Consider the following 24,375-nt stretch of genomic DNA (forward strand, 5'->3'; position numbering starts at 1 on the left):
TGCGTTGTCAATGACCAGCGTTTATGTACTTACATGATTACTCATGTACCACATCACGAACTATTCCCGTGTAGCGCCTCTGTGATGAGCTGGACTGCGTTGAGAGGAGCGCGACTTTTGGTGAGTAACACAAAATACTTTCTTCCTATGCAACAGTCGGAAGGTGTAAATTATTTCTTTAGTTTGATAGTAAACATTTGAACCGTATTTAATACCCTAAAGTGACTATTAAACGCAGTACAGGTTTTGCCCGATTCAGCTCGCATCCTCGCCTTGCGTGATTTTATTGCGTAACGGACAAAGATATTCAGAAAAATGCGATGTAAGATCGCAGAGTAGGCAGAAATCGTGAGACGCCCATACAATCAGTGCAACTGTTCGATCTTTTGAAATCTAGATCTTAGCTTATAAGGAAATATTGGGAATATCATAGGGCAGAATACCGTACGTATGTGTGTCTGTGTCCATAAGGGAAATTATGGGTATTTTACAGACAATATCATGGTGATGAGTGAGAAACTACTCCTTAATTCTTTGGCGAAATTTGAGGGTTAATTTATAATTTGACATGTGACATTACAAAATTGCCATGGCATTGTTTGGCATGAAATTTCTCGATACAAATTATAAAGAGGTAAAAACCCCAGGATTGTAAGTGTAATTTGTCACCCATGATATTAAAAGGTAATCAAATACTATACTACTGAAATAAGAAAATAGCTTCATGCAAGTTTTGTCAAAATTCAAATAATTTCCCCAGCCTAAAGGCACAGGAAACTATTTGAATAATTTTGACAAAACTTGCATGAAATTATTCCCTAAATTTACTCATCATGATTTGATTATGCATACTAATTAACTGTCTAGCTGTCTGTTTAACAAATAGATTCTATGTTGTTGTACATCTGTTAAGTAATAGATTACAGATGACATCAAGGAATCTATATGTTTTATATAATAAAGAAACAACTAAAAAAATGTTAATTGACATCATCTATGCATCTGTCCTCTGATACATGTAGATCACAAGTGAGAGCCAATCAAAATGCAATATTAATTCAACATAGTATATAATACAAATTTGAATCATGATCAGTCTACATGTAGGCCAGCACTTCACTCAAACACTAAACTTTATATTGTAAGTTTTGAGAGGTTTCCTTTTACCAGTTCTTATTTTCTGCATGCCTCAGCTACTGCAACTGATTTCATGCATACTTTTCACTATGCATTGGTGGCCTCATGGCATAGTTTGCTCAACTCCAGATTCGAGCAGTTGAGGTTCAAGTCCTGTCCAGGGATATTGTGTTGTAATCTCTGGCAAGGTACTTTACTCTCATAGTGTCTCTATCCAGTCAGTTGTATTTAGCTCTTATTAACCGAGCAGGAGGTCTGTATGGGAGAATCTTGACCGAGGTTGCGAGTACAGACCGAACGCAGTGAGGTCTGTACACACGACCGAAGTCAAGATTCTCCCATACAGACTGACTTAGCTCGGTTAATAAGATGTTTATTACATGGCAAAGAAGAAAACTTTAAGTGCACCTAACCCCCAAAATTTTTTTTCACTAGAACGAATCTACTTATTATTTGAAATAGTTCTGCGAAAAAATTTTTGGATTCCGTTAAATCCTCGATTTTCTGTGCCACGACGAAATCTCGAAAATAGCTCCAAAACACCGCCATTTTGTTTCACGACCGAGTTTGAGGAGAATGGGTCCAGCGGCTCTTGTGACGTCTACCCAGGAAGGTTGGATATCTCATTTCCTCTCATTTCCTTCAGGATGGTGCAATACACATTCGAAAAGTGTGCAGAAACGCCTTCCAGAGGCGCTATCGGCTGTTGCAGCAATATTCCAGATTTAAAGAAAGATATACTGTACAATTTACTGACGATGATCGGCTAATGGTGCAATAAAAGACGTAAACGATGGTTGATTTTGTCGAACCGAAACAAGCGAACTGAATCTGTGAGAACCATTGAAGAACTGTCACTGGAATTTGTTCTGCAGACTTTCGAACGCTGTTTTCATAAATTTTCTGCTTAAAGCTAACCAGCAATTTGTAGAAATACCACTGACAACCTATATCTTCCAATCCCGCAGTATTTATAACATAACCGGCAACGTTGTGTGATCCGGTCATGATCAAGAAGCGTTATACTGATATGTAAATAGATCGCAACTGTACGCCGCTAACCAACGCTTATTTCTCTTTCGATTTCGATGAAAGTCGAAGATTAATCCTCTAGAATTACATGATAACAAAATTGTTAGACTCACAGAGTTTTTCGAAGGTTTGGAAATCAGCAGTGTGACAAAGATTCTGTGCAATAGCGTCGAAAATATGACCGCGTAACATTATCTGCGGACCGCTTAGGGAACACACCCTTTTCGCTTATCCGACGAATTTCACTGCAAACTTTGAGAACAATTTACATTGGTTATTTGGAGTTACGACTTAAAACGTGTGACAATGTGAAATCGGTAATTGCATGAAATGTTTCCTTCCGCCTTGCTTCCCGCAGCTTCAAAAATACAGCTCCAAACAATACGATTTTCAATCGATCGAAGCCAATGTTTTGGAGGTCATCAAGTCTCGAAAACTGCAACACGTACGTCGCTCTTATAAACATGAAGCATTCAACTGAAAGTAAAACACAAACTGGATTTAACAGAACCTTGACAAAATACATTCTCGGTAAGGACAAATGTAAACGGGCTATAAACACGCGTGGGAATCTTATGTTTAGTTGACGAAATTACCATCCAAAGCAGTCCTTGAGTTTTCTTTCCTGCTGTTCGTTTGCCTGCTCCTCCACTTCGTATCTAGCTTTCCATTCCTAATATACAAGCAGCTCGTCCGCAAAGACGTCTTCCCCGTCGTCGCTTGAAATATTGTAAATTGCTCTCAAAGCTCTAAGCAGTGAGTTCAGAGTTGTCGAACGTGCTCGATCGAAGTTTATTTCGGAGCCTTCCGAATCGAAACTTAACTCTGACTCCAGTGACGAAAAAGAAATGATTCTGAGACAAAACTTGGACGTTTTAGTCCCAAAATACATCGGTACGATTAGTTTTGCATTCTATTTTCTTGAGCAAATACAGTGAGTTGACTGAGGCGCCATTGTGTTTGGTTCCTGGGTAGACGTCATCAGGTACCGCCGCCCCAGACTCCCTAAAACGCGGTCGTGAAACACTTAATCGCGACTTTGAAAGGGCATAGAAAATCGAGGATTCAACCAAATTCAAAAATTTCTTCGCCCAAATGCTTCAAATAAAGTCTAGATTTGTTTTAGCGAAAAAAAAATTTGGGGGTTAGGTGCACTTTAATTCATTTAATGTAACTGTTTTGCTGACATTCTGCTTGCAAACGGAGATGAGCTTAACTTAAACCTGCAGAAATTTGCTCGTCCTCTTTACTTTTTTTTTTGTCGTCAGGCTTTTTGGCACTTCCATAAATGATTGAGAAGAAAATAAAAGAAAACAGTGAACATTTTTGTATTAATTTGAGTTTGCTACTTTTTCAACGCAAAATGAAACTGGTCTAGATGCCGGTCTAGATGGGAAAATCTAGACCGCGGTCAATATCGACTTCAGCCAATCAAATTCGTGAATTCGGTAGTTCCCAGTCCTTGTGAGACACAGCCATATAATAAAACTGGGTATCAACAAATTTAATTCAGGGAATTAAGCCCTGTGATGGACTAGGATCTCATTCAGGGGGGAGTAGAAATACTCCTAGTGGCTTCATCTGTATTAACCAGCACCAGAGATATATAAACGCTAGTCTGATAGGCCACTTGGCTGATGTGCAGACATCATCTTCTATATAATGTTTGGAAAGTTATATTAATTAATTGATTTGATTGATTTTGACCATAACCCTAAGTGGGTATAGGTCCAGAATATATATATAATAATTAATAGTTTTCATTAAATGTTTAATTTCTAGTGTCTGCGACCACATGTTTTCCTGAGATCCCTCCAGGTGCAGGCAGAGTCTGCTGGTGAAAAGAAACTAGCAGAAATTTTAAAGCAAAGTTTCAGCGCCTCTCAAATTGCTGTCAAGGACATTTCAGGTAGGTGAAAATCCCTGTTATAATATTTAATTAAATATTGTATATACTGTATACTTCTATGATTGGAAAGGAAAAAGTTTAGTTTTCTGTGTAGATTTTCTCTTCCTGCATGATATGCAAACTCTGAAGTTCAAAACCGTCTGCTGTCAATCATATTATTTAATACAAAAACAACCAGTGAACATTGAAATAAACAAACAAACAAAATGGATTGAAATCTTGTAATCACAACCCACAGTTGTGATTGGAAGCCCAGCGCATATCATTGAAAAGTGCAGTAATGGCCTTTTCAACTTGTACCCTCTCACGAGCTATAAATTATACATGTATACATACACAATGTACATGAAACACGTAAATATTATTCTTTTCAACACAGGCTGCCCCAATTGCAGAAACTAGAATACTGTTTTGTTTGCACCCCTTCTGTACTTTGCAGCTTGTCACAAATTAAAGAGACCCTTTCTACAGAAACCAGAGGAGTTAATTGTTGTGTACCTCTTAAGAAAGGCTGTTGTTTTTCCTTTTATTTTCTGCAGGAGGATGTGGGGCTATGTATGAAATATTTGTTGAATCTGAGGACTTTAGGGGAAAGAGACAAGTGCAACAGCATCAACTTGTCAATAAAGTGAGTATTTTATACATGTACATCCAGTCAATAAACCAGTGGTTATGTTCGTACATAATGATCAGCATTCTGCTGCATAAAATAGTTTTAGGAACATAACCCTCACATGCTGTATTCCTCTGAAATGATTTTGTATGTCATCCCCCCCAACATGTTAACAAGCATTCCTGGCATCTTGGTGTATTGAGTTGTAGCTTGCCAAAATGTAATATTATTCACCTCAGTGTTGGTGAAAGTGTTGTATATTATAATGTATTTAAAGTAGTAACTAAAGGTAAATATTCACTATTCACCTCTACTTCAGTGATTAATTGTCAACATTATACCAAAGTTGCACGTACGTGTATATCAAGGCTGTGCTCTAGAAGCACCCAGGTGTCACAGGCAACTAACTTTTACCTTTGGGTGACTGGACAAACTTACTTCTTTTGATATAAAAAAAAGTGCTGGACACCCTGGATTTCATGGTTAGGAACCTTTGAGCTCTGCATAATTTTTCCTAGACCACAGCAACAGCCTTGGTAGATGTACATTAAACTCTGACTGCTAGTCACAGCTGCACACCGGTAGGTTTGGCAGTTGAAAGGAGATGCATTGTATTAATTTGTTTGTTTGTTTGGTTATTACCCTTAGGCTCTTGGAGATGAAGTAAAAAGCATGCATGGATTGAGGATTTTTACCACAGTTCCTGGAGAAAAATAACCTTCAACACTGTAAATTTTAAAATTCCTAATTGTGAGGGATATCATTCATTTGATACACTGTTCAAAGCAGTGTTGCCAAAATGATAATAAAAAAAGGTTACATTGCTGCGGCCTCCATTGTGGCATACAAACTGCAAGATACTGTTGTATGTCTCATAAAATCTTTTGACCAGGAGCTAACTGAGTTTGGGCTGTACAAAGGCAGACAACTCTCAAGTGCCAAGGATGAAATATCACTGTTGTTTGAAAAAAAATATGATCCACTGAGAAAGTATTAATTCCTCTTTCCTAATGGAGACCTCTGGACTCGCTGACACTTGCCTGTGGTGACTACTTGTACATCTAAGTTGTTACCCTGCATGGACATGCACAAAAGGATTTTAACTGGACACCTCCCTTATGCAGTGACCTGACTTCATTTCATGTCCAGTATATGGGTAACTTAGCTTACACAGCTGGTAATAATGGTAGGTTGTACTGTATAATTTGTAGTGATAAACACTAACGATGAAAGTTGTAACTGGGCTAGTCCCATGGCTGATCAGCAAGAAAGAATCACCATGATGGGTATATTTTATTTTAATTTAGTTTACAGATCCTCTTGATACCTTCAACTTGTATGTATGACAAAAATGTATAGGACAATAGGCCAATTTTGGTATATTAAAATTCTAACTCAAGTGGCTCTGAGGCTTGTGGGAATAAAACAAAAGAAATTAATCCCTTGACCTCAATGTGGTTTGTTTTGTTTTATTCCCCAAAGCTTTGGAGCCAAGTTAAAATTTTAAAATATATCGAAAATGGCCTTAAGTGTTTGGTATTCCAAAAAATACAAAAATCCCTATAAGTGTAAAAAATTTGCATTTTATGTACATTATTATTTGTTGTAAAATAAATAATGAAAACTGGCCTTATAAACGACTCTGATAAGTACAAATATCTTGAATTGTAACTTGAAAACTCCTATAACTCTTAGTCAATCAAATCTACATGTATTCTTTGAAAACTCTTATAACAAAAGTCAACGAAATCTAGCTATTTAAACTGTGCTGTTCTCTGATGGTTTTCATCTCTTCTCTGATGCTAAAAGTGAAAAAGCAAAAACCAAGTTAGCAGTAAGTCAATCAAGCAAATTCTGAAATTGAAATCTTAATGGAATGGTTACATCTTCTGGTGCCTTTGATTATCTTCAGAAACAAAAGTGCATCATCTGTGGGTTGCTTGTGTGATTAGTAGACTCGGACAAATAAACCATCTTGAAGACATGCTGACAGACAGATCGGCTGAAGATAAATTTGGCTACTTACAGTAATTCATCATCAACCAGATTTATACTAAGAGGATTTATCGGTCTTATGCAGACAAATTACCCATCTCAGATGGTTAATTTTTTTCAGTTGAATAATTCATCCCTAGTTGACAACTGCATTGCTAAACGGGAGGTTGGGTGCCTGAGACATCCAGGAGTTTCCACTATTGGCAGCCAGCTCCAAGATGAAGACTTCTCCCATGGCTGGCAAATCCTGGCAACCTAGCCATGAGCCACCATGCAGTAAAAGGAACAGGCACCCGTCACACTGTTGAAACAGTGGGAAGAGAGAGGGAAAATGGTGGGAGGGGAACTGCCTGGGTGATGAGCTGCCACAGCACAAAAATGCCAGAAAATGCCTCCTGTATGTACGCCACGTTATGATCCACGAGCATGTGGAATTCCAACACATGGGCACATGTGTCGACACCGCTGACTACCAGGGGAACGCAAGAGCTCTTTGTTGTTAACTCCGTTAAATTGCATTTAACTGCATTACAAATTCAGCCAATGTATCAACAGAAATTTATGACACTCAGGATTGACCATCTCTCTTACTAACATGAAGTGGAGAGGAAAAGATTCTCTTTAAAAACTGTACGTCTTGTTGTTAAAAGAACATACCTTAGTAGTAAAGGCTTGAAGTGATGATTGATCTCTTGTTTTGTGAGCTCGACCACTTCTTGTATGGAATACTACGGACAAGAAAAAGTTATTTCACTCTAAATATTTTGGTCATCAGCTCATCTAAAGACTAACAGTGTATTTCAAGGATTACAAAGCCTGATTAAACATCTTGGCCAGAGAAGAGCAAAAGAGCAAAGTCTGTAGAGTAGTACAATAATTGCTCCCCCTTCCTCTGTTCATGAAAATGAACCTGTGCTTCTCCATCTTGTGGACAAATGGAGAGTTGACTTAAGAGAGAGCAGTACAGTACCGCTCAAAAGTAAGTTACCACCTTCTCGCGAGACGAGACTCTCGTCTCGAGAGACGAGACTTTCGTCTCGCGAGATGAGAGTCTCGTCTCGCGAGAGCTTTAAAAAACTGTAAGTACGGTTGCCTGAACTTCTCGCGAGATTTTAATAGCCTATTGTGAAGCAAACAATGCAGCAACAACACAGCGAAACTTCGCGCGATCTGACGAAGCTTCGCTTGCGAGCGCCGGCGCTGGATTTCCCATGTTTACCACGTTCATAAAAGATGTAACTCCAGAAATTTTCAACCCACATGGTTTGAGAATGGTATCTGTGAATATATACGCCGCAAATTTTTCAGTTTTCAATCGAAAACATATCGTTCATGACTTCCACGGTGTCCAGACCTGTAGCTGAAATTGCTTCTTTTGCTGGTCGATCCTAGTGGCTTCTTTCGCCAAACTAGCGCTTCGATTTATGAAATCATTAACTTCACTTCAGTAGAAAGGTGCTGTATACATGAAAGACAGGTTAACAGTGACATGTTTAAAAGCAAACACGGACCGTTCAGGACCATTCTTGGCCTTCGAGCGGTTCACAATTTTCATAACCGTGTTTCGATCGCTGATCGACGCGCGTTGCTAACTTTGCAGTTAAGCGAGTTCTGTGACACAGCTTATCTCGCAGCATTTGCTATTAAAAACTCCTGTAAAGCCATTTCATTTTTTAAACGTTTCTCTTTGTTTGTAGGGTTCTCCGAAAGCCTTTTATCGATCGATGTACATGTAGGCGAGTTCAACATCAACACAACTAATTTGACCAAAGGATCGCAATCTTTCCATCAATCGCTCAACAGACTTTGTCTCTCTTGGTGAGCGCGTTTAACAAGGAAATTAAGATCAACATAACTTTCAGTATTCAAACTGACGTCTTCTGCGTTCCATTTCACGTTCCAATTCTTTGAACACTTCTACCACGTGCGATTGTTATTTTAGCAAAGGACGCGTGCATAAAGTCAAAGTCACGTTTTCGATTTGTTATGTAATCAAAAGTTCACTTCCTTTCTCGCTGTCAGACGAAACATGTACAGATTTACCGAAGTTCTCTTTCCGGTGGTTAATATTTCGATTTTTATGACTGATTACATTCAATTTTATGGATGAAAACAACGGTTTTACGATTCAAAAGCGAGTTCAAAGGACATGTACACTTATGCAAATTCACTGCGTTACGGACTAAAAATAATCCGTAAACTATTGACACTTTACTCATCGATTGCTCAAGCACTTTCACTAACGTCTTGATTTGAGAATAAAAAGCAATGTTTCCATTCAGTTTCTTCATTTGCGATGATAGTATTGGGTCTTACGAAGCAAGTTTCCACTTAAAAGCTGTCGTTCATATTTACGCAAAGTCAACACGCTGCAATGAAATAATTAAAGCGACCGCCGAACTCGAGTTTCGGCGAACGTCTTTGCCGTTCGTTTTTCATCACTTTCATTTAAGTTTTTCGCTTGTAAGTTAAAGTTGGCTCCCTTGAAGTGGCGTGTGAAACAAGAGCCTGCAAAACCAGATGCTCTCGCGGGGTAAACTTCACCGCGTCGCGAGAATTTAATCGTTTTCTCGCAAGCTAATTGCTTGTAATTCATTCCAAAATATACGCTTCAATGGTTCTCGCGAGACGAGAGTCTCGTCTCTCGAGACGAGACTCTCGTCTCGCGAGGCGAGAGTCTCGTCTCGCGAGACGAGACTCTCGTCGCGCGAGAAACGAGACGAGAGGTGGTAACTTACTTTTGAGCGGTACTGTATGTGTTGTACGACATACATGTGTGTACTGCTTGCATTGAGCTTTAAATGTAGCAAATAACTCACCATAAACCCAATAGATATATATAAATACCTGCACTAAACTTGCTTGTCTTCTAAAATAGCATTTTCCCTCCTCATCCTCAAACACTGGATGTAGGTTAAGGTGAAGCTGACCCTTTTCTGTTTTCAGCTGTTGGTCCCTCCAAGGAAAGACCGTGATTTCCACCACATAGAGAGAAGCAACAAATCCCTGAAAAGAGATATAATTCTGAACACTATTCTGAGTGTGTTAAAGTGGATAGTAATACTGGCAATTGTGTTAGTCACACAATGGTATAATGTGAATTCAATCAACTGGACTGAGTAGTCACGATACATGCTCCTATAAGTAACCTGTACATACAATGCCATGCATCTGTGAAATGTTAAGTCCTGTACCTCAGCAAAATGATTCATAGCATCTTTGTCACACCAGCAATAATCAGATGTCCTCAAGAGATGAGGCCTTAATCGATTACTGTCGACTTCATCACACCTAAATACAAAAGACATACATCGTACATTTGAATTTTCATTCAGTCTACTTGCACACTGATGTGATCAACTGTGTTTCAAGTGTCTTGAGAAACATCATGTTCCTTCAAGAACAAGACTTGAGGATCTCATCTTTTGCGATGAGAGGACTTTGTATGAAAAACATTTAGTGATTTACACATATGTTGAGTACAGCACGTTAATGAGTGTCAACTCGCTTTTGATGCATCCTTTGTTTTCCACTTCTTGAACCTTCACACCACTGTGAAAGATAAACATTGCAAGCCACCAACTAATAGGACACACACAAGGTACATGTACAGGTATTTATTATATGGCTAGGTCTGTGACCAGGCAAGATGAATCAAATCCTGCACTGTGATTGGCTACCCGAGTGGGCAAGATGGAGCTATCTTGCCCTCTTGGGACTACCCGCTGTGTCCTGGAAGAAAAATTTTCCCGAAAGCCATATGATAAATCCTTTATTGACCAAGCTTATTCGGTCAAGATGGCTGGATATTGGCCTCATCCTTTTTTTGCAAGTTTATGGACCTTGACTCCGTCTCGGTCCATAAACTTACAAAAAAAGAACTTGGCCAATATCCAGCCATCTTGACCTCACACTTGGTCAATAACCCATATGTATGTGTATAATTTATGGTTAAAATTAAAATATGTTGGTTATCAACACCTTCCTACATGCAGTAGGCCATGTGTTAAATAAGCAGTTTTAGTTTTGGATCATTAAGCTGAAGTAATGTTTGTACTCACCTATCATTTTCAAGATCAAGTGTAACAGAATCTATATCCTCATCAGTGCCTATGACTGGTACAATTTCCACCTTGATATATAAGACAAGGAAGCACATACATGTACTTAATATAAAGAATAACATGCACATCCAAGGAATTAAAAAAAATACATCACTATTTAAACAAAAGACAATGACAAAAATTATTAATAATTAATAATTTTTTATTAAAGTAACAAATACTATTAATTTTTCATGATCATATACAGAAATTTTGTGCCTATAGTGTAAAGTCTGACCATTGAAAATAATGTAATCCCATTCAGACCAATTGTGAAAATGTAACTATTAACAAGAAAATTGTGTCTATCCACAAGACAGTATTAAAAATTAACTTTAAATAACCCTGACTCATCAATAATTTACAACATTTGTGCAAGTGTTCAAATTCTGTTCTTCGAGTACACAGTCACTGCTTACTTTGAAATATTCTTCAGGGACTGCAGGGGTGTATCTACTCAGAGCATCTTTCACTGCAATTCTCACATGATCTCTCTGCATATAATTAACACATCATTACAACTTGTAAAATACCATATGCCAAAAAAATTACCAATGTTTATATATTACTGTATAATACAATCCCAATTTTAAGTTAATACATATACATAATTATGTAATTGCCCAATTATGATACTTAAAATTCTAACTTGCATTGGTGCCGAGGCTTAGGGGAATAAGACAAAAGAATTCAGAATCAAGGTTGAGGGATGAAGAAATTATTTCTTTTGTTTTCCCCTAAGCCTCAGTACCAAGTTAGAATATCAATATATCGAGACTGTTCTATGGTACAGTATGCATGCCCATGCACAGAGAACAGTTTTAGCCGTTCAAATATACTTTTCTATCCGACACAACAAATTTTACTATAAATTTTACATTTTATGTTGAGTTAAAATGTGCAGCTTGTGGCCTTGATACCCATTCTTTCTCCAAGAAAGTGACATCTTTTGTTCCTGAAATCCTCCACACACACTTACTTGTAACTTATTGCATGCTAAGAAAAGAAAGAGACTGCTTGCAGTCTATGTCTAAAGGACTGTAGACATTTATTTTAATGAGGTTCTTTTCCAGCCCAGACCAGCATGTCCTTACTCCTGGTCACTATCATTCATGTAAGTCTGGATGTGTGATATGAGCCCACAAACATTCTGGTCAGTAACTGTTGACTGAGCATGCACAGTAGCTCACCTGGTATTGTGTCAAGTGTAATCCTTTCACTTTACCGTCATCTACAATTCCAAGATAAATGGTTCCTCCCTTTCCTGTGTTCAGGAAGCCATTAATGTTTCTGAAATTCAACAAAAAAACATTTACTATTGTATTTGAAGCAAACATATATATGTTCAGTGATTATCGTGCACAAAATATCCAAAAATTCCAAAAAGCCACATACATGGTAAGATTATGCATATCCATGTAATTTTAATTAAATCTATCTTCTCCATATCAATGGTTGAACAAAATTCACAAAATTGTTTTAGTACAGGTAATTTATCCCACTCTCCCAGCCTGCTAGGTTTATATAGTTTTCTTTTTCTTTTCGCTATGAATAGGTCAGAAAAGTATTTGACAGATTCTGAAGCGCACGCATCAAATTGCAATTGAAACACAAGACAAAAGAATTCTCTGAAAAAAAAAAGAAAAAAAAGAAAAAAAAGCCAGTTCAAAGAATTGAAAAGTGCACGATCACGTGACGGTCGACCGGTTTGCGTGCGTTCGAAGGACAAGTCCACTTTAAAACATAAATAATTCCGCGACATTATTAGTGGGAGATTATTGCTTCATAAAAGATAAAGAAATCTTTCTCCAATGCAAACTTCCGCCGTTTATGACAGATCTAAAGGTTATAAGATTCCCGGGAAGATTAATAAACTTACCTTGAAACTGCCTTTCGTGATCGCCTATCAGTTCCCGGAATATAACACCATGGCGGCAGTTCCTCTGCACTTATGTTCCTGTGGCCTTTAAACTCGTGTGTAGAATCTTCTTCAAACGGAACAACTGAATTTTTGATATAAAAACGGCGAGATATTTCAGAAAAACGTGTCATCTTGTCTCAGGGCGCTGAGGCCGCCATATTGATTTCTTTACCCGACCTAGGCCCCGGGCTAGCCTCGCTTTGACCACAGCCCGCTTTTCAGGATTTCCTTGTGTCTGCTCGAACCGCCGCCATATTCTTGCAATATCTAACGTTGGAATTGGCCTTTTTTGTGGTATTTGCCCTTGTTCTTCTCAAGATTTCACGTATGAAATCCTGAAAAAATATATCTTCGGTGATCGATAAAGTAATTTCTGGAAAATAGCCGACAAGCGTTGCTAGAATTGTCGCCGCAAATTGTACAAAGAGAAATATTGCGGGAGCTTTGGAACAACGCCGGTCTGTTCGCTCGAGACGAATGTGCAGTGCTTACAGCCAAGAGTGGAAAGGCGAAAACTCCCCGAAACTATAAGTCGCTTAGTCCTCTGGCCACTGTACCGGAGCTGGAGTCAAAGAACATATTATCTTTTGAAAACAGCGGAGAAGAAAACGCTGTGTAAAACTATGGCTAACACAGCTCGTGCTAGAGTATACTCGGATGTAAATGTGCATCGGCCAAGAGAGTATTGGGATTATGAATCTCATGTTATAGAATGGGGGTGAGTATTTTCACATTTCAGTTCGTTAATTAAACGATAAATGAGTTTAGTAAACATACGCCATTTACAACAAGGTTCAAATGTAAGATGTTTAATTCAAGCTTGGTGAGCCGAACGCCTGACCATGTCTTTGGACATGCACAAGACAACCAACGTGGCTGATTGTCGAAACTAGGCGGGAGTGAAGAAACGGTCTGCAAGCTGAGGATAATAATAAATTCTTGCTGTCCCTGTATGTCGTTTCTTCACTATATATAAGTATAAATATATATGGCTCGGCGCAGGTAATGCTTCTGTTGTCAAACTTCACGTGTCATTCCAAACATGAATGACGTCTAGCTCAGAATCGTGTTAGTACATGAAAAAATGGGCATGATTTAAAACCGTGTGGCGAGGTTTTAGTTTGTTTTAACGTGGTCGTAAGTGTGTGTATCAGTCTGTTTTACTGTTGACTAAAACTTGAATGTAAAAATATTCCTTTTTGCCTAAATTATAATTAAGCCTTATTTTGTTTTAGTGGTGTAAGCTCTGATATTTATATGCAGAGTTACCATAGTGCTCAATCCTTTACGATTTTCGATTTCCTTTACGATTTTTTTGTTTTATTGAGGAGAAATAAGTAGAATTCCAAGCCTTAAATTTACTGGCATGTCACATTTTGTGGTCCTGTGTTGTGATTTACTGTGTACCTCTTACTGATTTACTTGTCACTTCCCTGACTCAATGGGTTGAAAGAAATAAATATTTAATGAAATTCAACAGAAGTTAGCTTCTTAAGTCCTGCATTTTAAAGAGGCCTAGAAAACAATTTCTTTTTGTGAAAACATCTCAATGACTATAAACACAAAACATTTTTTTTTTGCCTCATGGAATCAAGCAAATTATTAAATACAGCTCAAATGTAAATGATGCAATGCAGTTGTATGATTATTTTATTCATTTGCGTATATGTACTTGTTTTCCACTGTTTACATGTAATTAATTTTTATACCTTACTTTTCCCTTGACTCACTTAAATGCAACAGTAATAGATACACACACGAGACACGTAAAATTATATTGTAAAGAAACCATTGTACACTGTACATACATGCACATTTACTTGAGCAAATGAAACTGCTACCATGTTTAAGTTCTGTTTACAACATTTCTTGGTAAGTTGGCATCAATGCTTTGCCAGTATAGTGTGACCGAATTATCACAGTCACAAAGTAAATGGTAAAAGCTGTTTTTTACTAGCGCATATGCATAAATTATGGTACTGATATGCATAAACCGACATATGTAGGCGCAGTAAGATGTTGAGACTATGCTTTGTTCGGACAATTTCCTAACAAAAGGTGCTACTGAACAACTCCTTACTGCATCTGGGTTTGTTGCTTATGTATGTTGCTTTTGTATTTTTAGCACAATTTATGCTCTTTATAGATCTTTGTTTTAGTTTGTTAGCTTCTTTTTATGTAAAGCGCTTTCAAATTTTTCACACTATTAGCACTATATAAATGTATAATTATTATTATTATTATTATTATTTATATGTACGAGTAAATATCAACGCTAACAGTACCCATATACATGCTCAAGTTTTACTAATGCATGTATGTTTATCTGTAACTGCTACTGTTTCACAAGCTACATGTAACAGTACCTAATGAAGAAACTCTTTCGTGTAGGCAACAAGATAGCTATGAACTTGTTCGCAAACTGGGTAGAGGAAAATATAGTGAAGTCTTTGAAGCAATAAACGTCTCAAATGAAGAGATTGAGAAAGTGGTAGTTAAAATTTTAAAGGTTAGTTGTCTTTGTGGTCAACTGTTAGAGAAATACATGTACTGTATTTGTAATGTTCAAATCAATGTGCTTCGTGTGGTTGTAAGAGAAATACATGTAAAATTTATTAGGGGAGCAGGGACAGTGCAGTCTGGATAGAACTCACCACTGAGTGTGACCCAAGTGATACACTAGCTCGGACTTGGTTACTGAGTCTGTTGTTGGGTTTTACAATGTACTGTGGCCTGCTTAAGTTTTGTTTTCCTGTGTGCAATACCTGGGTGGGGGGGGGGGGGTACTCCTTTAGATGGGCTATATACATGTAGGTATGTGCAACCCCAAAGGGCCTGGTATTTTCAGCTGTTTTGGTCATACATGTAAATAGGGTATCAATTTTGTCCATTTTGTTCATAACAAGGGTATGGTTTTGCACTCTTGTCTTGAAGTGGGTATATTTTTTTAGATGAAGCTACTTTTTCACTATTATTGATAAGACTATTAACAAAAGCCCTTCATAAATTATGTTTAAAGGGCAACTGTGTCAGCCGCAACAGTCATAAATAGGATATTAAATTTTTGATCGGGTCATAAATAGGGTAGGGAAAATTGCAGATTTTGGTCATAAATAGGGTAAGGGTTTTGGGAAGCGGGCTGCACACCCCCACCCAATTTTTCTGGGAGTACCTCCCGAGGGTGCAAATCAATACAAGCCCAATAATTTCAAATACATGGAAACCAGTTTTTCAGTTCCATGCGTAATGATTGAGAGTAATGATCTGTAACAGAGCAGGTAGATTTCTTAGCTGATTTGAACTCAAATGGTAACAAATTTTCTGTAACAGAGTTTTTCAGCACATTAATCACACAGTACCGGAAGGAAGGGTTACTGAGAGGTCATAGGGGTTGTACAGTTCAACTTTCCTCAAAAAGCAACATTTTCCAAATTCTTAGCTTTATTCTGAAAAGCAACGATCTACTAAAAACCAGCTTTGGCATACATGTATGTGTACATGTTTTCATGTAAGATTTTTGATTAGAACTGTAACATTCATTTGTGTGAACCTTGTTTTCCTTGCAGCCTGTTAAAAAGAAGAAAATAAAGAGAGAGATAAAAATCTTAGAAAACCTGAGAGGAGGACCCAATATTATTAATCTTCTTGATGTCGTAAAAGACCCTGTGGTATGTCAATACATTTGGTGTAATGTACATGTACCTACTAGCAGATAAGTAAATATATTCCTAGCTTTGTTTTTTTAGCACCTTAAGAAGATAGTGGAAGTGTTCTGCCACCAAATTATCTTGTCATGTTGTACATCTTTGTGGTAAATCTTTTATACATGTAAATCTGTAAATACGCAGTTCATAGACATTTTCTTTCAAGTTCAATCCCCTTTTCACAAACACTGGTCCATAGTGATCACTTGTATACAGTCCTGTGTTTCAAGTAGGAGTCTTCAAAAGTTATGAATTATCAATTGAGACAGACAAGATAGAAATTGCCATAACAGGGTTGCCACAGACCGGTCAGAGACAAAAACTCTCCAAGGTCAGGGAAAAGTCAGGAAATAATATTTTGAGGCAGGGAAAATTGAAATAATTTAACATAGCTAATTAAAAACTTGTTGGGGTCACTGTGATTTCCGTAATGAAGAAGGAAAATTTGTTGAAAACTTATCAGTGTTAATGGATGGCTAGAAAGGACAGCTGCAAGGGCAGGCTAGATGCTGCTACTATATGTAACCTTTTGTAGTTATTTAGTCAGGGAAATTTTATTTTGTCACAAAAAAGTCAGGTAAGAGTTATATGTAAGGAGTTTTACAGAGCGAGTCTGTGGCAACCATGTTTTTCTCTGTCTTACAGCTGCATTTACATGCAGTTATTATCTTTATGATGTTTTTTTTTTTTCGTCATTTACAGTCCAGGACACCAGCATTAGTTTTTGAGTATGTTAACAACACAGATTTTAAGGTGAGTTTTAATTTCTACAGGTACATTGCTTTTTGTGGCTAATATATAGATCTATAGTTATATTTAGGCCTGCAGCATGTCAAGCTAGTCTGATTCTATTTTTATTTGTTTCAAGTTCAGTATCTTAATCTAAAATGTTATGAGGAAAATAGAAATCAAACTTGTCAATGAAATCTGCATTCAGATCAAGTTTGAGCTGCAACCTATACACCTGAATGTACCTGTATACAATACATGTCCTTACATGAACATACAAGTAATACTTATAACAGTATAATGTACCCTTGTTTACATAGATGTTCATAATTTAAGAATTCTTTTGTTTTCCTTTGCAGCAACTGTACCAGAAATTTACTGATTATGACATCCGATTTTACTTATATGAACTTCTGAAGGTTAGTTTGAGAACATTTTAGTTTAAGAACAGATTACATACATTAGGTGAATTTGAAAAGTTTAAGTCCATGTTTAATAATCTGTGGAACTTGTCTCTTGGTCTTTCAGGCCTTAGACTATTGTCACAGTATGGGGATAATGCACAGAGATGTCAAGCCACATAATGTTATGATTGATCATGAAAAGAGACAGGTATGCTGTTTATAAAGAAAGTTTTTTCTATAACTTGTAGTGTAATACTTTGACTGATCTTGATTTTTTTGTGTGTGTCAGTATTAGAAGCACTGCTTACAGGATTTATATATAATGGAACCTTGCCTCTACCATCAGTCAGTGTACTGTGCATGCATTGCAAAGACAAGATATCAAAACTAAAACTACCATCAAACATAGGGCTATACATCATACACATGTATCACAGTCCATGTTCGTTGAAGGGAGAGAAGTGTTCACTTTGTTTCAGTTACAGTGTTTTCTGTAATAGTTTGTCATTTCCAAATCATTTTTGATATGCAAAACAAGATCTACAGGTAGTATTATGGTCCTTTAGGAAAAACATACATACAGATTATACACTTTCGTCAGTCCCAAATACAATTTATCTAGAACTGTACATTGTAGCTTTGTTTCTTTTTCTCTGTTTGATTTGATTAATTATTTTGTTGTTTTATTTTCACCAGTTACGACTAATAGACTGGGGTTTAGCTGAGTTTTATCACCCAGGTCAAGAGTACAATGTACGAGTGGCTTCCAGATACTTCAAAGGACCTGAATTACTGGTGGATCATCAAGTATGTGCCATGTGTGTCTGTCACAAGTGTTCAGGCATACAACATGTCAAGTGCAAGTCAAAAGACAGTCTACAGTTCATTTTCATTCTTGTGATAAAAATCTGTAGCCTTCATACAAGATGCTTGTCTCAAAAAAAGACTTAAACTTCCAGTTCATTTTCATGTACCTTTCAACAACCTTTCATGTTCAACAGGTTCAACATACATGTATCACATGTATCACATGTGACTGAGTATAGATTTTCTTGTGCAAGGTCATACACAGCCATGTGTACAGTACGGAGCAGTGTGCCTCTTAAGGTGCTCTGTTAAGGTTGGAAAGTGGGGCAGTGCAACATGTCTTTAAATCTTTAACCATGTAAGCTCATTTTAATTGCATGTCCTGCTGCATTTTGATAACTGTTTTGTTGCTACATGTACACTGTGGTGGTGACATGCTGTACAGATACATGTACACTCTACTTGTTGATTAGCTTCAGACAACTAATTTAGACATGCATGTTAATGTTTGTGTTTTCAGGAGTATGACTATTCCCTTGACATGTGGAGTTTTGGCTGCATGCTGGCTAGTATGGTGAGAATCAAAAGTGACAGATTTATTTCTTCTTGTAATGTCTATTGACATGATGAGGGGACTGAGAAAGAAAAAAAAAGCACAATTTACATGTACATGTAGGGTACATTGTCTTCATACAGAACAAAATCATGGTGTACAATAGCCAATATTTGTATTGTTAGTATTAGACTGGAATTAGCTTGGAACTGAGGCTAATGCAGGGAGTCTTTTGAAATGCAAATGACATACATCATTTTGGACTGGATATTATATTTTGTTTTGATGAATACAACTACCATGATTCCCTGCAGGTAGGCATGTCTCATACAGTTGTAGAGGGAATTGGACATCATGAGCATACCCTGCTATGGTTAAAGTTTGTAGTCTCGCTTCCTGCTTATGGTGTCCTGTTATTGTAAGACATTGTGTTTGTTACAGATTTTCAGAAAAGAACCCTTCTTCCATGGACATGACAACTATGATCAAGTTAGTGTTACCAACTTACTGTATGATGTTTCCTCTCTTTCTTGTAAAAGTTTTGTCTTCAAGTGTTTCAGTTATGTGTAGAAGGTGAACTCTCTTCCACTTGCCTAAGGTCTTACGTGGCTTTTCCTCTCTAAGAAATAAAAGTCAGACTTACTAAGGTGGTGCCACTCTGCAGTATTTGGTACAAAATAGGCAGAACATTTTCTTTGATTGCTGCTTGTAAATTGGTCTTCAGTCAAAACTACATTAAAAGTGTGACAAACTTCTTTTATAGTAGATGTACCCATGTTACTTAAAGCCAACAATAAGCTACAGTAATAGATAATCGTAATATTATCCCTTTACTTCAGCTTGTCAGAATTGCCAAAGTTATAGGAACAGATGAGCTTTTTGAGTATGTCGAGAAGTACCATATAGAATTAGACCCAAGATTCAACGACATCTTAGGGAGGTGAGTTTTTGTTTATCAAAGGTTTTCAATCTTAGTACAGTGTACTAACTTTGGGAGACATTTATTTTGATATAATGTGTACATGTACATATGTGTTTTGCCAGTTTCCTGACTTTACTTGTAAATTGTGTTGTCTTTTTGAAACATAACTGTATGCAGGCTTTTAGCCAGATGGGTGTCCAGGCATCCTGTAGACAGCCACTTATTAAAGAATATCCTTTTATTTTTCGTATGTTGCCTTATAAAATATTGTTCATTTGAGCAGGCCATATGGCATGGCACATTTTGGACGCCCACTTTTCAAATCCTGGCTTAAAGCCTGACTGTATGTACAAGTACATCTACACATACAGTTGGTATATTTTGAATGAATGTGTTAAAATGTGCTATGTTATCCTTATCCTTATGTTGCTGGCCAAGTGAAAACAATCGTTTGCAAGGTTATAATGTTAAATTAAATGCAGTATTACACTAAATACATACAAGGCAAGGATAAATGTACTGTATCATATGATATCTGAACAGTATTAAAATGGGAGTGTGGAATACCTGGTAGTTATTGCTCCTCCCTCTCCTATTCATTCAGTGCATGCAGCTATAGTTATACACTACATGTAAAGTAAAATTAAGATATCTTGGATAATAAGGCTGTTGTTATATGTACATGTATGTTTTGAGCATTGTGTTTTTATCATAGACATTCAAGGAAAAGGTGGGAAAGATTCACTCACTCAGAAAATGAACTTTTAGTAAGTCCTGAAGCAATTGACTTGCTGGACAAGCTCCTAAGATATGATATAGCGGTAAGTTGAAATTGAAATAGGCAATACATGTTGAGAACTCCTCATTTATTTTCATAATAAATTATGATTTCGTTATATTTAAAAAAAAAAACAACAACAACCACTTTCATCTTCATTTCACAGTTGTAAATTAAAGTAATGTATCACTGACACTCTGTTAGTAATTAGGTGTTTCACAGCATGAGTAGGGTTGTCATTAACTTTTGAGTCACCTGTAGCCTTGTTCTCCACACTCATAGCAAACTTATTACTTTGTGGGTAAATTGTATCAACAATGGGCAATTTCACCCGTGGCACCAAGGGAAAATCAAGCATAATCAGCCGTAACAGGTGTTACGTTACAAGTTACGGCCGTTGATGACAGCCCTGATCAGTTATTTTTACTCTAGTGAAGTGTTAATATATTATTGAAGATACAACAGTGTTCATTGATTATATTGCACATGTATGTAATGTTGCTAACAGGCCCAATGTACCAAATCCTTGCAGATAAGTACAGTGTCACATATGGACCCAGTTTAGCTCTTGTTTGTCTGGTATCTGGGAGGTCGTGGGTTTTAGTCTTGTCGGGGACTCAGATTTTTCTTTGTTTCATGCTCAGGGCAACTTTTCATCTTTATCACTCATTCACCCAACTGCAAATTTACCATCTTTCACTTATTGCACAGCCTGTAGCTTTACAAGTGAATGCATTAATTTTGTGAAAATCGTGCTCAGCTTAATTTGTAGGTGAAATTTACTGCAGCGATCATTTTTACTGCCAGAAGATTTGATACACATGTGCTTCTTGTTTATAGGAGCGCCTTACTGCGAGAGAAGCCATGGAACATCCATATTTCCGTGAGTTGCATTATTATGCATTTATTCTAAAAATGAAAAATTAATATATCATAAGAAAATGTCAAAAATCGGAGAACTGGGTCCCCAAGTTTGTCTTTGCAGTGAATTGTAGAACAAATTTGTTGAAGGTTTATTCAAAAGACAATGGTGAAAACCTTCCATTTAAAAACATACACAAATGTACAAACATGGCCTTGTGTGTGGTTTGTTCACAGTCAAATCTCTTACAATACAGTGTATGTAAAACAGATATTGGTACAACTGTGGGTAGAGTTTGTATTAATCTGCTTCTCTGTGGGCTCTGTTACATTTTGTAGAGTTTTTTTAATGTACAGGTGTGTGGTTGGAGTAATGTTCGTCATTTCGGATAAATGGGCCTTTCTATAAACTAGGAGACGTGTTTGTTTGTTTGTGTTTGGGAATTATGGTCTTGTAGGGGCAGGAGAATTGTGTATCAAACTAGGTGAGTGATCTGTCAATGTGCAAGTTAGTCGGTAGTACATGTAACATCTACACTTCACCTTTTCAGATCCAGTGGTGAGACAGGAACAACAAAGACTGGCACAGACAGTAATCTCTCCAGTCCCCATGCAGTCCAGTGGAACACCAACGCAACAAATTGTTTCGCCCATCCCAGCTTCGCCAACATCGCCCCTGCCCAATTCAACCCCTGCATGACAAGATTATAACTGTAGTCAAAGGGATGTGGGTACATGGGCTTAACCTGGATCTTTTCACTGAGAAAAGGATAGTTTGCCTCAATGGGTGCAATTTTTCAACAAGATTAAAACTGTATTCAAAAGGATGTGGTACATGGGCTTAACCTCCATCTTTTCTCACTGAGAAAAAATGCTTTTCGTGCATGTAAATGTTAATGTAGATGGGTGCAATTTTCAACAATATATTTAAGGGGCTAGGTCAAGCTATTTTTGGCAATTCTAGGTGTTTTGCCTTTCTAGTTTGAATAATGAAAATAGTCTGATGAAAGCGAGTGAATACTATAGGTGTTTCTAAAAAACAGACTAGATTTCTGATTTTTTAGTTATGATGTTGAATTCTGTTTCGGCTGTTTACTTAATGTTTCTGTTATTTGTGCCATTGTAGTTGGTCATCTTTTTATATAGTTTTCAGCTGTTTGATTTTAGAACCAGTTATATTCTTTGAACAATTCGCTTAAAGCAGCATGACCTAGCCACCGATGCAGTCACTTTTTGAGCTTGTCACGCAATCTTTCTTCAATGTGTGGCGTGTCCATGTGGGTGTGGTTCGAGTTCATTTGACCCCTAAAAGACACCACCTTAAAACAGACAGACAAGTATAAGTTACAATGATTTAAATGATGATAAAAACAATGTTATCAAAAACTTTATCCTATAGATAGATTGTAAAAGCACTGCCTTAAAACTCCAGGTATTTCTCCATGTGTAACCCTAAAAGATACCTTCATGTTTTTTTCCTGGACACTCTAAGTGAGACCAAAATCTGTGATTTACACTCCTAAGTGACACAGCGAGCATCCCCAGCCTTTTCACATGGGAGCACCCCCCCCCCCCCCACCCTCGCCCACTCCACTCCCGGGACGTGCCCAGATAGTGTCTGCATACGAGTCTAAAGGTGATAAAGCCCTTTGAACTATTTGACATTTCTAGTTAGCTTGCCTAGATATAGGGGACGTAAAACCTGACATTGTTGTGCAAAGCAAAAAGTTCTTGTCAAAGTTGCATCAATTTTGCCCGTGACAACATGAGGCAATGTTGTCAAAGTACCATTATTATTTTTACAAACATATTTTAAATAAGATATTTCATCCTTTCCCAAACTTTAAATGTAGAATGTTGAAGAGGGTAGAACATTTTCGTTTCCCTAATTTGATTCAAAAAGGCCAACTTATAACATGTTATCCCACATTTCTTTGGAAACAGGGTTAATTAATGAGTGAGGAGGTAGTCCTTGCAGATGTTGCCGCTCATAAGAACTTCCATAGTTGATACTCAGTTTTCTTTTTGAGCGATGTAAATTATTGTTTTAGCCACAGTCTTATTAATGTGACTGTCATATATCTTGTGAAGTGTTTTGGTTATCGACTCGCTTTCTTCTCTTGACTTTGTAATTTGCAACCTTCCAAGTATTGTTGTGTTTGTGAAGACGAAAAAAGTACACTGCATGGCGGCGGCCAGTGTGCTGGTAGTTAGCCACTCGGGTCTTTGTATTGTATGTTGATATCTTTGTAAAATATATTCTTGAAGAAGTAAGGTGGGGCAGATCTTTGAACTTGGTCCTCTACGTAGCTGAAAATAAACAAAATGAGTGTGCTGTCATTATTGTGTTTTTGTTATTGCTATTTCCTTTCAAATTCTCCCGAGCACCACTTCATGTTAGTATATCCTGGAGGGGGGGGGGGGGAGGGTTATAGGACCCCCAAGAGCTAATACTTTACAAAACCCGCCCTAGACTTCAACTCATACTCGCAGTAGGCACAAGACAGTCACCTTCATTTGAAACTTAGTCAAACGCGGGAAAGATGCTCTAAACCATAGGCTACTAACTATGTGTAAACAGCCTTGGTTTTATGAGGGTTCTTAACGGAGGGGGCCGCGTGACTTTAAATCCCTTTTTCCAGCCTACTTTTGTCCCAAAATCCAGTCCTTTTTTTCCAGACCAAAATCCCGTTTTCCCAGTGGAAAAAAATAAATAAATAAAATAAAAAAAAATTAGGCAAATCCCGCATCCCATTTTACCCCCTCAGACCCCTCCTATATGATGAACAGACGGGCCACTTGCAATTTGCCACGGTTATATGGAATATGTACGCCAGATGCTGCACTCGGTACGACTGCCGGGAGACTTCTAGTCTGCTTGCAGCGGGTGCTTTCTCTAAGGGTCAC

The 24,375-nt window shown here is 37.4% G+C and overlaps 3 protein-coding genes across 4 annotated transcripts; 2 read left to right on the forward strand and 1 right to left on the reverse strand.

Moving 5' to 3' along the window:
* Window positions 1–33: 33 nt before the first annotated feature.
* Window positions 34–5,972, forward strand: LOC145466724 (bolA-like protein 3). 2 transcript variants are annotated; one of them, XM_081450432.1, is made up of 4 exons: window positions 34–120; window positions 3,952–4,078; window positions 4,618–4,706; window positions 5,340–5,972. In XM_081450432.1, the coding sequence occupies exons 1-4, from the start codon at window positions 34–36 to the stop codon at window positions 5,406–5,408; spliced, it is 372 nt and encodes a 123-aa protein (XP_081306558.1). In that variant the 3' UTR covers window positions 5,409–5,972. The 2 variants fall into 2 exon arrangements, with proteins under 2 accessions (XP_081306558.1, XP_081306557.1); XM_081450431.1 differs by lacking the exon at window positions 5,340–5,972 and having other exon boundaries at window positions 4,618–5,333.
* On the reverse strand, window positions 5,966–12,900 carry LOC145466722 (schlafen-like protein 2). Its single transcript, XM_081450430.1, has 8 exons — window positions 12,669–12,900; window positions 11,980–12,079; window positions 11,209–11,283; window positions 10,748–10,818; window positions 9,881–9,977; window positions 9,534–9,692; window positions 7,344–7,414; window positions 5,966–6,493 (listed from the first exon to the last, which is right to left on the reverse strand). Exons 1-8 carry the CDS (start codon window positions 12,839–12,841, stop codon window positions 6,442–6,444), a joined length of 798 nt encoding a protein of 265 aa, XP_081306556.1. The 5' UTR covers window positions 12,842–12,900; the 3' UTR covers window positions 5,966–6,441.
* Window positions 12,901–13,094: 194 nt separating this feature from the next.
* Window positions 13,095–23,808, forward strand: LOC145466721 (casein kinase II subunit alpha-like). The gene is made up of 13 exons (XM_081450429.1): window positions 13,095–13,428; window positions 15,102–15,219; window positions 16,277–16,378; window positions 17,117–17,167; window positions 17,503–17,562; window positions 17,672–17,755; window positions 18,244–18,354; window positions 18,875–18,928; window positions 19,349–19,396; window positions 19,747–19,847; window positions 20,545–20,650; window positions 21,448–21,490; window positions 22,020–23,808. The coding sequence occupies exons 1-13, from the start codon at window positions 13,334–13,336 to the stop codon at window positions 22,166–22,168; spliced, it is 1,122 nt and encodes a 373-aa protein (XP_081306555.1). The 5' UTR covers window positions 13,095–13,333; the 3' UTR covers window positions 22,169–23,808.
* The last annotated feature ends 567 nt before the right edge of the window (window positions 23,809–24,375 follow it).

The sequence above is a fragment of the Orbicella franksi genome, chromosome 13 (genome assembly GCF_964199315.1).
Source record: "Orbicella franksi chromosome 13, jaOrbFran1.1, whole genome shotgun sequence".
Taxonomy (NCBI): domain Eukaryota; kingdom Metazoa; phylum Cnidaria; class Anthozoa; order Scleractinia; family Merulinidae; genus Orbicella; species Orbicella franksi.